Genomic DNA, 13,231 nt, shown 5'->3' with positions numbered 1-13,231 from the left:
GGAGAACTCTCAGGCATGCAGGGTTCCTCACGATGTTTTCCTTCACCGTGAAAGCAAGTGATATTTAATTACTTAAAACGGACATAACCCCGAAAAGTTAGAGGTGCGTGCCCGGGACCTCCGATTAGAAGGCGGACGTCCTAACCACTAGGCTATCACAGCTTTTTATTAGGTTATTCATGCTTTTTTGTTTACCCTTTGTAGGTAACTAAGTTCAAAGGTCAAATGCCTCTTGCTAACTACTGGACGGATCGGGCTGAAATTTGGCATGCCGATAGCTATTGTGACGCAGGCATCCGCTCAGAAAGGATTTTTGAAAATTCGACCCCTAAGGGGGTGAAATAGGGGGTTGAAATTTATGTAGTACACGCGGACGAAGTCGCGAGCATACTCTAGTAAATTATATTCTTTGTTGGAACATCCGCTGTATGCTTGCGGCATTTCATTTCATTTTGTGATTATCATAAAACAGAATAATGTCAACAAAAGGTCGATACCCTAGCAGTGGCGTACAGGTCATAGAGGCATAAATGCAGTGCTTACCCCAGTTGTAATAGCTCAATGCATCTTTTTCATTGTGACCTGCCAGTAAACAGGTTCCTACTTAACTAATGCATACCCGGGCTTCAAACCCTGTGCACGCCACTGCCTGATAGGTACATGTCAGTCCCTTGTAGGTGTAAGTCCTTGTGTTTTGTATGTCATTATTATCTAGGTGTAAGTCCCGCAAATTGCTACTGCGCGTGGCTGCCATTTTAGTGAGTCCGACTCGCACTTGACCGATTTTTTTTTCATTTCAGTCAAAAGAAAAAATGACGCGGGGCGTGAGAAGAGGATGCGTTCGCCTCCGAGCTGCTGTTATTGGCATCGACGATGAAGACGACTCCACATTCACCATCACCGTCGACCATAAGACTTTTCACTTTCAGGTAAGATGCTGCCTACATCACGTAATACCTACCATTAATGCAGGTATAAGCCGTTACCACCGTTGGCCACTAGTAAAGCCCTACACCGTGACATAATGCAATCAAACCCGCCGTTTGTCGAATCTTAGATGAAATCCGTTACATGTTCATGACATGTGTCCACACAATGGTCATGCTGGACCTGTTCTGAAACGGATATGTTTAGGTTGTCATGCTCCTGACTTCGAACATACAAAGACGTCATCAGGATTCATCAAATCCAAGTATCATAGCAGTCCTTTTTGAATTAAGAATACATCATCCATACTAATATTATAAATGCGGAAGTGTGTCTGTCTGCTAGCCTTCACGGCTCATTCCTTCAACCGATGTTGACGAAATTTGGTTCAGCGATAGCTTGCATCCCGGGGAAGGACTTAGGCTAATTTTTATCCCGGAAAATCAAAGTTTTCCCACGGGATTTTTAAAAACCTAAATCCACGCGGATGAAGTCGCGGGCATCATCTAGTTAGTCAATATCCTCGGAATGCACTGGGCGTTGCTTTAGGCATGTCGAATCGGATCTTATCTACCTCGCCTCATTTAGGATGAATCACAGAATCCTGCCTTTCTCTCGCTCTTCCGTCGCATTGGGCACAAGCAGAAACATTTTCAATTCTCGGCCGGAATACTAATTTGCAGTCGTAATCTTATCTGCCGGCATCGAGTCTGTAGTATGTATTCCGTCGATTATATTCAGTGCGCCTAAAAGGTCAGAGTATTTACAGTGCGATAAGGCTCTCTTGGCACTTCAATGACATTGACAGGGGGGCGCTGTTCGAGAAAAAAGCCTTAGAATCACAGATATATACAGATATGCAACTAGCGTGGCCCCCTCAGTCCCTCTCGCTCAAGCAGAGGTGAAATGTTATTCCTTCTATTTTACGTTCGCTTCGGCTATTGTAGCCTAGTATATTGCAACCTACCATTGCACAATGACTTCAAAAACAAAAAACAACAAAACAAATCAATTATTTCGTTAAAATACTCGAGTCAACATAACTTCACTTCACGTTGTTTGTCAAGATCTCATGTACAAATACATTTTGACAAACAAAAAAAGTGGCCACGGTGATAAGGACAAAAACAATCATTTTGTCACGTTCTAATAAGGGCTTAAATGCATTTAGCTATCTAGCTTTAACAGTCAGAGACACAATTAGGGCTACATCTAAAGCTTAGAATCTTCTTAGAATATTCAAACAAGAACAAAGGGGACACTTGACGGCAACGTTAGTTCCAATTTTCGCCACGCGCCAAGATAGCCTTGTCGCACTGTATGTGCTGTGAGTTGATTTAATGATAACACATCAAATTGTTTACTCAATTTGTTGTACTTATCTAGTTTATCAGCAAGTAGTTTGCGCTTCACTATGATTTTACGTCATGATGCACTATGCCAATGATTTTTAGGGTTCCGTACCTCAAAAGGAAAAAGGAACCCTTATAGGATCACTTCGTTGTCTGTCTGTCTGTCTGCCTTGTCTGTCAAGAAAACATATAGGGTACTTCCCGTTGACCTAGAATCATAAAATTATTATAAGTAGATATCTTATTATAATCGTAAACGTGCTGAACGGAATAGCTGGCCAAATGAGGAACAGCGTATACGATATCCTTCAGCTAATAAGAACTCCTTCAGATAATTCAGGGGAACATAGCCGGCATGACCAACTTGGCCGACGAAGAATATTAACTCAAGAATTTATGCTAATTGGCATAGAATAAAATTTGACTCTGTAACAACCATCCCCGTACTTCAAGGAATATTATAAAAAAAGAATTAGCGAAATCGGTTCTGCTGTTCTCGAGATTTGCGACCAGCAACACATTTTGCGATTCATTTTTATATATAGAGATTAGGATTAGGATAAATGCTAAGTAATATAAATGTGGTGATTTATTTATTTATTTTTATTTACAGGCACGAGACGGTTCCGAAAGGGAACGCTGGGTACGTGCCCTAGAGGACACAATCGCTCGACACGGCAGAAGGGAGCGCTGGTCGCGCTGCGTGCCTGCGCCGGCGCATCGACACGGCGACCTCGAGCGACGCATCTCAGAGGCCGATGCGTACCTGCAGATCATGATAGAACTTGTTTCTGTAAGTATAAGGCCGGCCATACATACCCGGCCATGCTCGAGCGGTTAGCCAGTGATCAACATACACGGACCGCTCTTGCAGTCAGAGACACAGCTTGAAGCTGCCATCGAGCAGTTCGCTTAACTGCTCGATGGCAGCTTCAAGCTTCAAACAATTTCAATGCGGGCGGGAAGCGTGCGCGACGTGGAATGAGGAGCGCGGGCGGAGGTAACTGAGCGAGAGCGGTCGACAGCTCGAGCAGTCAGTGTATGCCTGGCGACTGCTTGACTGCCCAACCGCCCGAAGCAGTTGCAACTGCTTGAGCGGTTCGTGTATGTACGTACGTACAAGTCTGTAGTTCAATATGCAGTCGCAGCTTGAAGCAGTCCATCCTGACTGCTTCAAGCTGTCCTTGTATGGTTGGTCTTAGACACAATCGTTAGACACGGCAGAAGTAGCAGGCATAGGCTAGTTATATCTAATATCATATCATCTAATGGGTTTATTGTCGTTGCAGAAAATGACCACAAGAGTGTCGGAGTTGGCCGAACCACAAGACAAGAATAAAGGGCAAGTCATATTAGATCACTCTAACGTAAGTAACTGCACAATATTCTAACTTCATACACATACTGCATTGTTTAGTTGTAAATGAACATACCTACTAAATTGTTCTGTGGATTTCTATACTCTATCCACGGAAAGAAGTTAGTATAGCGCTCTCTCTGTCACGTAATCTCATACAAATGACAGAGACGAGAATTTCAGTGGGCGTTAACCATTTTGAGTCACCAACCAATCACAAACGAAACTATGTTTTCGAATGTTTTTTGATAATATTTTCGAATTGAATTTCAAATGTTTTTTGAAAGAATGTTTCTGATTGATTGGTGATTCAAAATGGTTAACGCCCACTGAGATTTTCGTCTCTGTCATTTGTATGAGATTACGTAACAGAGAGAGCGCTATACTAACTTCTTTCCTTGGATATAGATAGTTCATTAAAGGTCTTTAAGGTCTTTCTATTTCTTTGAATAAAAGTTTCGTAAACAGTTCATCAAAATGCAAAATACCTACATGGTTTAGATGTAGGAAAAATAAGAACTCCATGGAACATTTTATATTTTGAACATATTTTTATCGTACGAAGAACTAAAAAAATACAAGTCCTACATACATAAGAACTAAAAAATACAATTCCTACAAAAGTATTCATCACAAAACAATTAGTTAATTTTAATTATTATGGTTTATTTCCATTTGCAATTAATTTTAATAAGCCAAAAATATATTTTAATTTTCAATTTATTTCATTCGATTTTATTTCTACAAAAAATCCTTAAGTTTTTTTTTCCTTTACAGGCAATGTTGGATAATATAAAACATTCCATTGTGCTTCTTCAAATTGCTAAGGTACTGGTTTTATTTCTGTACAAAACAATTTATTATGCCAAACTCAAGAACACCCACTATACACTTGATGTTATAATAGTCTAATTCAAAAAACCGACCAAGTGCGAGTCAGACTCGTGCACCGAGGGTTCCGTACTACAATCGTATTTTTTCGACATTTTGCACGATAATTCGAAAACTTTGATGCATAAAAATAAATAAAAATCTGTTTTAGATTGCACAGGTAAAGCCCTGTCACATGATACCCCACTTGATATAGTTATCTTACTTCGAAAATTGAAAATACTAATTATTAGTTCATGACCACAATTTAATTTTTTTTGTGTGATCTAACCCTAAATTCACGGTTTTTAGATTTTTTCCCCTTATGTCTGCTATAAGACCTAACTACCTGTCAAATTTCATGATTCTAAATCAACGGGAAGTACCCTGTAGGTTTCTTGACCGACCGACAGACAGACAACAAAGTGATCCTATGAGGGTTTCATTTTTCTTTTTGAGATACGAAACCCTAACCAGACTTAAACCTTAAGGTGACGCTGTACGCTCAACCGCAATTGTCGGTGTACGTGGGTAACCTGTTTACTTTTCACCTAATATTGTATGAGTAAGGTGAGAGGCACGATGATTTTCACCGAAATCAAGTGCGCAAACAAGAAAAAAAAGAATGTCACTTTTCAATACTAAATGTATGTTTGCAAAATAAATACATTTCAACTAGTAAATAAATCTCTAAAGTTAAATTATTTAAGAATTTACACACTCCTAATTTTATTTATTTAAGCCCAAAGTAGTCATAAATTTAGTGTTAAAATAGGAATATTTTGAGTCTCGTAACTTTAAAATTAATATTTTTTCCAAAGTTTTATATACGAGTATCATTGAACCTAGATAATTGCAAGACACACGGATATAATACTTAGTTTTGAGCGTACAATATCAAATAATGGCGCTGATTCTGTTGTCTTTCTTTAAACTAAAAGAACATCGGCATCTTTTTCTTTTTAATATTGTTAAAACGGGATGGAACATGAATTTTACATTTAAAAACTCAAAATTTTAGTGCATGCTAAAAATTTAAACAACAGGCTCGCGACTGGTAGCTAAAGTCACTAAGTTTGACAGCTCTAAATTAAATTTAAACCTGTCAAACTGTATCTGTCCTTTTCATATTACATTAGTAAGAAGAGGATGCGAATACTCTAAAATTAGGTTGTGCTCAGAATCAGTACCAATTTAGTAATCACCCTCCTACGTTTGTATGAAGAAAGCACCAAACTGCGCCCTCTTAAACGGCCGATTTCTGAGTCAACAAAATAATAAATCTTAAACTGAGGAATAAATATGACGAAGTAATACTATACGAATTTTTCAAGTACTCCTTTTTTCCAGAACACCGTGAATCCTGTCAATGGAGTGTACCAGGGACCAATAAATCCTTCGCAAACACATATCCAAGAAGGTGAGACGAAACATTTTACTCCCTATCTTAAAAAGAGGGAATACAGGGAGGAGTTGCAATATCACACTAATATAATAAAAGCTAAAGTTTGTATGCATGTGCACGTGTGTGTGTGTGTGTGTGTGTGTGTGTGTGTGTGTGTATGTGTGTGTGTGTATGTGTGTGTGTGTGTGTGTGTGTGTACGTACGCGCGAGCGGGTGCGTGCGTGCGCGTTTGAGTGTCTCTCTGTGTGTGCCTCTCTCTCCCCCCCCCCTCTCTCTCCCCCTCTCCCCCCCCTCTCCCTCTCTCTCTCTCTCTCTTTTTTGTCTATATTTTATTATATAATATTTTTAAATTTTTTAAGAAAAAATATTTTTTCCGCAGAAATTACTCTTTATTTTTATGTTAAAAATTGGCCTTTTTTTGTCCTTTATGGAGTCGTTTATAGATCGTGACAACATTATTCACCTTACGTACAGCGTGACGTTCATGGTAAAAATAAATAAAAATCATGATTTTTTTTAAATTATTCTCTTAAATAATGACAAACTACTGCTATAGAAAAAATCACGTCATTTTATGACTACAGTCCAAGACCCTATTGAGAACCTACTCCTTTTCTTCCTGGTGATGTCGTATATTAGTTAAAACGTGTGGTTTTGTTACAGATCTATCCCCCCGCGTGGAGCTGGGCTCGGAATGTCTAGAACTGGCGACTCCTACACTCCCTATAACGCCCCTCGAACATATCGATTCGCCTAGTAAGTTACAACGTATACATCATCATCAACCGATAGACGTCCACTGCTGGACATAGGTCTGTTGTAAGGACTTTCATACGCCATGGTCTTACGCAGAAAGTAATGTACATCGACCTTTTTAGAAGGAGATAGCAGATTTGTAGAGCATTGTCTCTGTCGTTGAGACCGACAAAACGTCATATCGGTATGAGTGACAGAGACAACGCTCTACAAAACGGAAATGTCATTCTAAAGGCCGATGTACATTACTTTCTGCCGTGTAATGTAAGTACATGTATGAAGTGAAATTCGAGCAATTTTGTATTGAGCTTCTATACAGCCCAGTCCAAAATGTTACTGGCATTATATATAGAAATTACATACTTACAATTTTTTTTGTGTCATCCCATATGTCATCAGATAGATTCTTATGTAGGCACCTATAAACACTTTATGCACAAGAGCATAAAAAATCCGCTTCCAGCCAGCATAAAGAAGTACTTTACGAGCATGAGAAGTGAAAAATATTTTATATCTTTCGTTAATATCGTGGCTCGTTTCCACAGGACAAGCGATGACGCTGCTGGTGCCGGACACGTCATACTCGTCATCGGAAGGTGAAGACGACTTCTACGACGCGGACGACGAACTGGTCGACACCGTCGCGCCGGGGCCGAGGTAAGTCAAACCACTTCTGTAACTAATGATTTTAGCCATACTTCGTGGTATAATGCATACAGAATGAAAACTCCCGCGCCATTTTAGCTCTATTAGATAATCCCTGTTGTAAGTTTATGGCTTTTAACTCATGCAACTTATCATATTTATCGTGGTATGTAGGCGTTCAGTACGCGGCATCTATCAACGCACGGCTCAAACTACTAGACGGATCGGGTTGAAATTTGGCATGCAGATAGCTATTATGACGTAGGCATCCGCTAAGACAGGATTTTTGAAAATTAAACCCCTAAGGGGGTGAAATAGGGGTTTGAAGTTTGTGTAGTCCACGCGGACGAAGTCGCGAGCATAAGCTAGTCCTCACATAAACTTCAACAGTTTCTACTAGAGGATGGCGAACTGTTTATTTTAAAATGTATTATTGAAATTTACGTGATCAATAATAAAAAAAACAAGTACAAATAAATGCTAATGTAGAACAAACAGGTGATATCATCCGTACCTAACTTTCCATGATTACAAACCTCATTTAGGTCAATTTTCGCCTTCGTAATGTACTGTACGCCTAATTAAATATTCATCCACAGCATTTCAACCTCAATATCTACGTGTATAAGACATGTATTCGCGTGCATCAATGTTTGAACAAACACTTTTGACCGATTGGCCCCATTTAGTATTTGCAGCGAAATGCATTTTGGCAATAAAACAGAAAGCGTGCGGTACTCTGAAGTGCCGATCAAATCTACTTTACCCGCGCTTATCAGTTCAATGATGTATACACGCTTTTATTCATACCACAAAAAGATATTACATTTCCGTGATATAATATAGCGAGGATATTTATTTCATCAACAAATACAAATACAAATTATTTATTTGCTGATTGTAGGTACATTTATAAGTTGTCAATTACAATTTTTGTTTCGAGCTACAATCTACCATACTATGGTGTGCAAATTTGAATAGGTACACAAATAGAATTATTAATAGGAATCCTTACTACAACAATAGGCAACACAACAATTATTTATTAATACAATAGCTCAAATATCTCATTATTAACATATTATTCATTATAATTAATCAATTATTATTATTTTGCATTAAAAAAAAAAAAGTTTAATATTAAGTAAGTCATAAAATTATTATAATCTAATTAATGGCAAAAGGGAAGGGAAAAAACATCATGAACCCATCGTCAGCTCACTACGGAGCACGGGTCTTCTCTCAGAAAGAAGGGATGGGCCATAGTCCACCACGCCTGTCAAATGCAGATTGGCAGACTTCACATACCTTTGAGAACGCAATGAAATCGAACTCCGGACCGCTCTGTTAGGACCCACCCAGCTAATGCCCGGCATGCATTGCGATTGCGGTCAACAATTGACCATCAGAAATTGTACAATAGTACTCTATTTAAATATAGTACGTACCAAATGACTTCTCAAGCGCCATTTTAACTCTATGGGTCAACTATGGGTTTAAAATAAGGGCTAAAATCGTACTTTTGACATCGAAACATATGTTAGAAAGTTAAAATGGCTCGTGAGAATTCATTTTTAACGCCTTATAAATGATTTGACTTTGAATTTGAATGTCTTTTGACATTAGTTGGTTTGACATTAGTAGTTTGGCATTATTGTTGCTTCACTGAGTGATATTAAAATAATTTTTCATAAAAAAACATCCAATGTGTTAAAATAAAATGTCAAATGAACTCGGTGGCTATCCGAGCCTATTTCTACATCAGTAAATGAGCAATTTTTGTTACTAATGCAAAGTCAGTACCCTTATTATAAATGTGAAAGTGTGTTTGTTTGTTGGTTTGTCCTTCAATCACGTCGTAACGGTGAAACGCACTGACGTGATTTATTGCATGGGTATTGATAAAGACCTGGAGAGTGACATAGGCTACTTTTTATACCGGAAAATCAAAGAGTTCCCACGGGATTTTTAAAAAATCTAATTCCACGCGGACGTAGTCGCGGGCAACAACCAAGCAATAATTAATCAAGTCTCATACAACAATGTAAAGCATAGGCTATCATACAAAACAGGAACCCCGTAATAATAAATGGGTGCAATAATACGTGAACCCGAGGGCTCCTATAAAATTTTATCACGTCCATCGATATAAATGACAAGATATGCCCAAGCGAACAAAATTTTTCACGGTTTTGGAACCAAATAAATCAGCGCCACCTCTGAGATACTAATGAACGACCCGTTTGAAAATCAGACATCACTGAGGTTGTATTGGTGCTAAAGCACACATCAGTCGGTGCCATTTTGTTTATTCAATGGCCCTGTCCATACGAAGTAATATATAAGTCAATGATCACGTCCAACCGCAAGCCGTTGACCTGACCTAGGTCAGACACGGTTAAAGGTTTACCTATATTGTGTGAAAACCACATTAAAATCCGTTGCGTAGTTTAAAAGACCTACGCGTTCATACATACATACATACATACAGACGCGGGAAGCGACTTTATTTTATACTATGTAGAGACTATGTAGAGATTAGATTATTTTCACTTTTGGGTTTGAATTTTCCTTGAACCCATAGTACGTGCTGACAGGTCGAGATGGTAATCGGGGTATGAGGCGGAGTGTCTCCACCTCGATTGCTATTTCGACCTGTCGCGTACTAAGAGCAATGCTTCAAAAAATGGTTGCCAAAGTTGCTTGAATCTAGATGTAGATATGGCAGTTACAACTATACATTCCTATAATGTAACTTGTATGTATACAGCGTTGTTCTAATAACTTTTAACATTTCGCCAAGCTATTGTTCGCGATTTCCATTGCAGCTGTTGTTGTACTATTTTTGGTACGAAAGACAATGCCCTGTATACTTTTGGTGCAGAATGAAAACGTGCTTACTGTAGCCTTATAATTTGAAGCCTTGATTGCTAGGAAGGCGGACTTGAAAATATTTTCAGCTCAAATTACTGGACGGATCGGTCTGAAATTTTGAATGCACATAGCTATAAGGACGTAGGCATCCGCTAAGAAAGGATTTTTGAAAATTAAATTCCTAAGGGGGTAAAATAGGGGGTTGTTGATATTCATGTATTCACCGCAGACGAAGTCGCGGTCAGCTGAAGAATGCAAAGCAGATTGATCCATGCAACTTTGCAAATGCTTCTAGTTCCTAAAAATCTACTGGATAGAAATTAAAAAAAACTTATATAAAACTAGAATTGATTATAAAATATTGAGGAAAAATAAATACTTAACATGAGATTACAAAAATAATTTTTATTTTCAAAATTCTAAATATCACGTTGACCTTTCTTTCGCACATCCTTTTACAATTCGTTGACCTTAGCAAAAATAATTAATAAAATACAAAGTTAAATTTTATGTTCTGATTCGGTTCATGGTCATCGCCTCTATTAAAAGGAGTGTTCGATGTAGTGCGGCCACATCAATGTCGGAAATAGCGGGATTGTGTAAAATAATAAGAAAATATTAATAAAAACAAGTTTTTCCATCATCTTTATCAGCTTTGATTGTTTAAATTTTAGATTATCCAAAGCAATATTACATATAGATCAAATTAATATCAGTTAATCAATAGAAATAAAATTCGTCATCGCTAACCGATAGACGTCCACTGATGGACATAGATCTCTTGTAGGGTATACTTGCGCACGCCACGATCTTGCGCCACCTTCTTCCGATCTTGAATCCTTGCGACGCGTTTGATAGGTATCGTCTGTTCACCTAATGTAGGTCTGCCAACGCAGTGCTTTCCGGTGTGAGATCATTGTAGCACCTTGGGTTGGGACCCCAACACCTAAAATTAGTAAGCCTAAAATCTGTGCCTTTAAGTAATAGGACATAATAAATTAATTTTATGAAATTGTACTTAATATTTTTTTGGTTGTATTTTTTTTATTTTAACAGAAAAAAAGAATGATATTATATCCAGCAGCAGTGCAGCGTTCTTAGTGTGTAGTTAGTGTGTATTTATGAAATGAAATATGTTAAACTACTAGCTGATGCCCGCGACTTCGTACGCGTGGATTTAGATTTTTAAAAATCCCGTCAGAATTGTTCAATTTCCAGGGATAAAAAGTAGCCAACATCACTCTCCAGGTCTTTAACTATACCCATGCAAAAAATCACGTCAATCCGTTGCTTTGTTGCGACGTGATTGAAGGACAAACCAACAAACAAACACACTTTCACATTTATAATATGGGTACTGATGGGTACTGATTAAACTATAAGGTATAAAGCCAACGAGAGATTGCGTTTTTGACATCTGTCAGTTACATAAAAATAATATTGTGTGCTCTCTCGCGCACATTACTTTGATATCTGACAACTTCTTCTTCTCGAGTCGACGGTCACCTCAAATACGGGCAGCCCAAAAAACCGCAACCGCGATAGCTCGGTCGGTAGCCTCGTGTAGCTCCTCGTTCGTGCAGGTTGTCAGGCAGTGGGCACCCAGTCATGTGCGCAATGGTCTGTCTCGGATGACCGCAGATGCACTCCGTACCATGTCCAAAGATGAAGCCCCACCTCGCTAAGTTTGCCCTAGACTTCCCCACCCCTGCTCTGAGGCGGTTGAGCGACTTCCAGATAGGCCAGCTGAGGTTGTATCCTTCGGCTAGTCTCTCCTTCACGCTGATATCTGACAATGAAACGTCAAATTCGCAATCTCTCATTGGCTCTATACCTATGTATAAAATAAGTGTTTTATTCAGGGCGGTTTCAGACTAGCGTATTTTTTGCGCGTATACGGTCGTTTCAGTATACGCGCTTACACGCGCGCTACATACGCGCTTCAAAAAACCGGACGCGCGTATACGGGCATATTTCGGCGTGTACGCTCGAACGGTGGCCCGGTGGGTGGTGGTCTCTTGCGGCTCGCGCTTATACGAGCTTAGAAGCGCGTCAACGCTCGTACGAGTTGAGCGTGTGCCAGAAGGCGCGCCTATACGCGCCTACATGCGCTTCCAAAAACGAGATCATACGCCCGTATAAAACGCTAGTCTGAAACCGCCCTCAAAATGTTTAAATAGGAATTGTCCCCGAAAACTTGATATATTTGGTAACACTAGTCGAAAGTGAAATTAACGTTGAACATACGCCTATCATCACGCAAGTGTTAACGTTTCATAAAAGTCGGTATCGTTCTACAAAACGTAACAAATGCACACGAGTAGCAAATGGGCGCGCGCTGAACACTCATGCTCCTGTAATAAATCTGAAATGTGTCTGCAATAATATTTATTCATCATCATTATCAACCGATCGAAGTCCAATGCTGGACATATAAGTCTCTTGGGGGGACTTCCACACGCTACCATCTTGCGGCGCCTGAATCCAGCGGCTCCCTGCCACTCGTTTGATGTCGCCTTTCCACCTCGTGGGGAGTCTTCCAAGTTCCAACGCATTGCGCTTTCCGGTGTGATGTGGAAATTTTAGCACCTTGGGACCCCAAACTCTATCGGTTTTAGGGTTCCGTACGTACCTACCTAAAGACTAAAAACGGAGCCCTAATCATATCAATCTTTAATCGTTCATTGATTTAAATATGAGGGTTGTAATTATTAAGAATCTGATGAAATAATAAGTATAATGCGTACAAAATAAATTCTCACTCGCCATTTTAACTTTGTGTCAACTGTCATGTCAAAGCTACGATTTTAGTCCTTATTTTAAAGATCAGCCGTACTTTGGTCACGACAGTTGACACATAGAGTTAAAATGGCGCGTGAGAACTCATTTTGTGTGGACTATATCTACGCCTTTATTTTTATTTAAATCGTAAAAAAATTAACTGTCACATTCTGCCCCAATTTTTTTTTCTATAAGTCCCGCAAATTGCTAATGTGCGTGGCCGTCATTTTAGTGACGTCAGCAGTAGACTGAAGTTTCGAGCTG

The 13,231-nt window shown here is 39.1% G+C and overlaps 1 protein-coding gene across 1 annotated transcript in view; it reads left to right on the top strand.

The window, feature by feature from the left end:
• Nucleotides 1–13,231, top strand: part of LOC117992089 (oxysterol-binding protein-related protein 9) — a 69,662-nt gene that overhangs the window by 17,976 nt on the left and 38,455 nt on the right. Inside the window, exons 2-8 of the mRNA XM_034979747.2 lie at nucleotides 801–929; nucleotides 2,893–3,072; nucleotides 3,569–3,646; nucleotides 4,414–4,464; nucleotides 5,857–5,926; nucleotides 6,575–6,667; nucleotides 7,213–7,324. Coding sequence (XP_034835638.1) covers nucleotides 801–929; nucleotides 2,893–3,072; nucleotides 3,569–3,646; nucleotides 4,414–4,464; nucleotides 5,857–5,926; nucleotides 6,575–6,667; nucleotides 7,213–7,324 — 713 coding nt within the window. The remainder of the gene's footprint in view (nucleotides 1–800; nucleotides 930–2,892; nucleotides 3,073–3,568; nucleotides 3,647–4,413; nucleotides 4,465–5,856; nucleotides 5,927–6,574; nucleotides 6,668–7,212; nucleotides 7,325–13,231) is intronic.

The sequence above is a fragment of the Maniola hyperantus genome, chromosome 20 (assembly GCF_902806685.2).
Source record: "Maniola hyperantus chromosome 20, iAphHyp1.2, whole genome shotgun sequence".
In the NCBI taxonomy this organism is placed as follows: Eukaryota; Metazoa; Arthropoda; class Insecta; order Lepidoptera; family Nymphalidae; genus Maniola; species Maniola hyperantus.
This window is presented reverse-complemented; position numbering and strand designations above follow the sequence as displayed.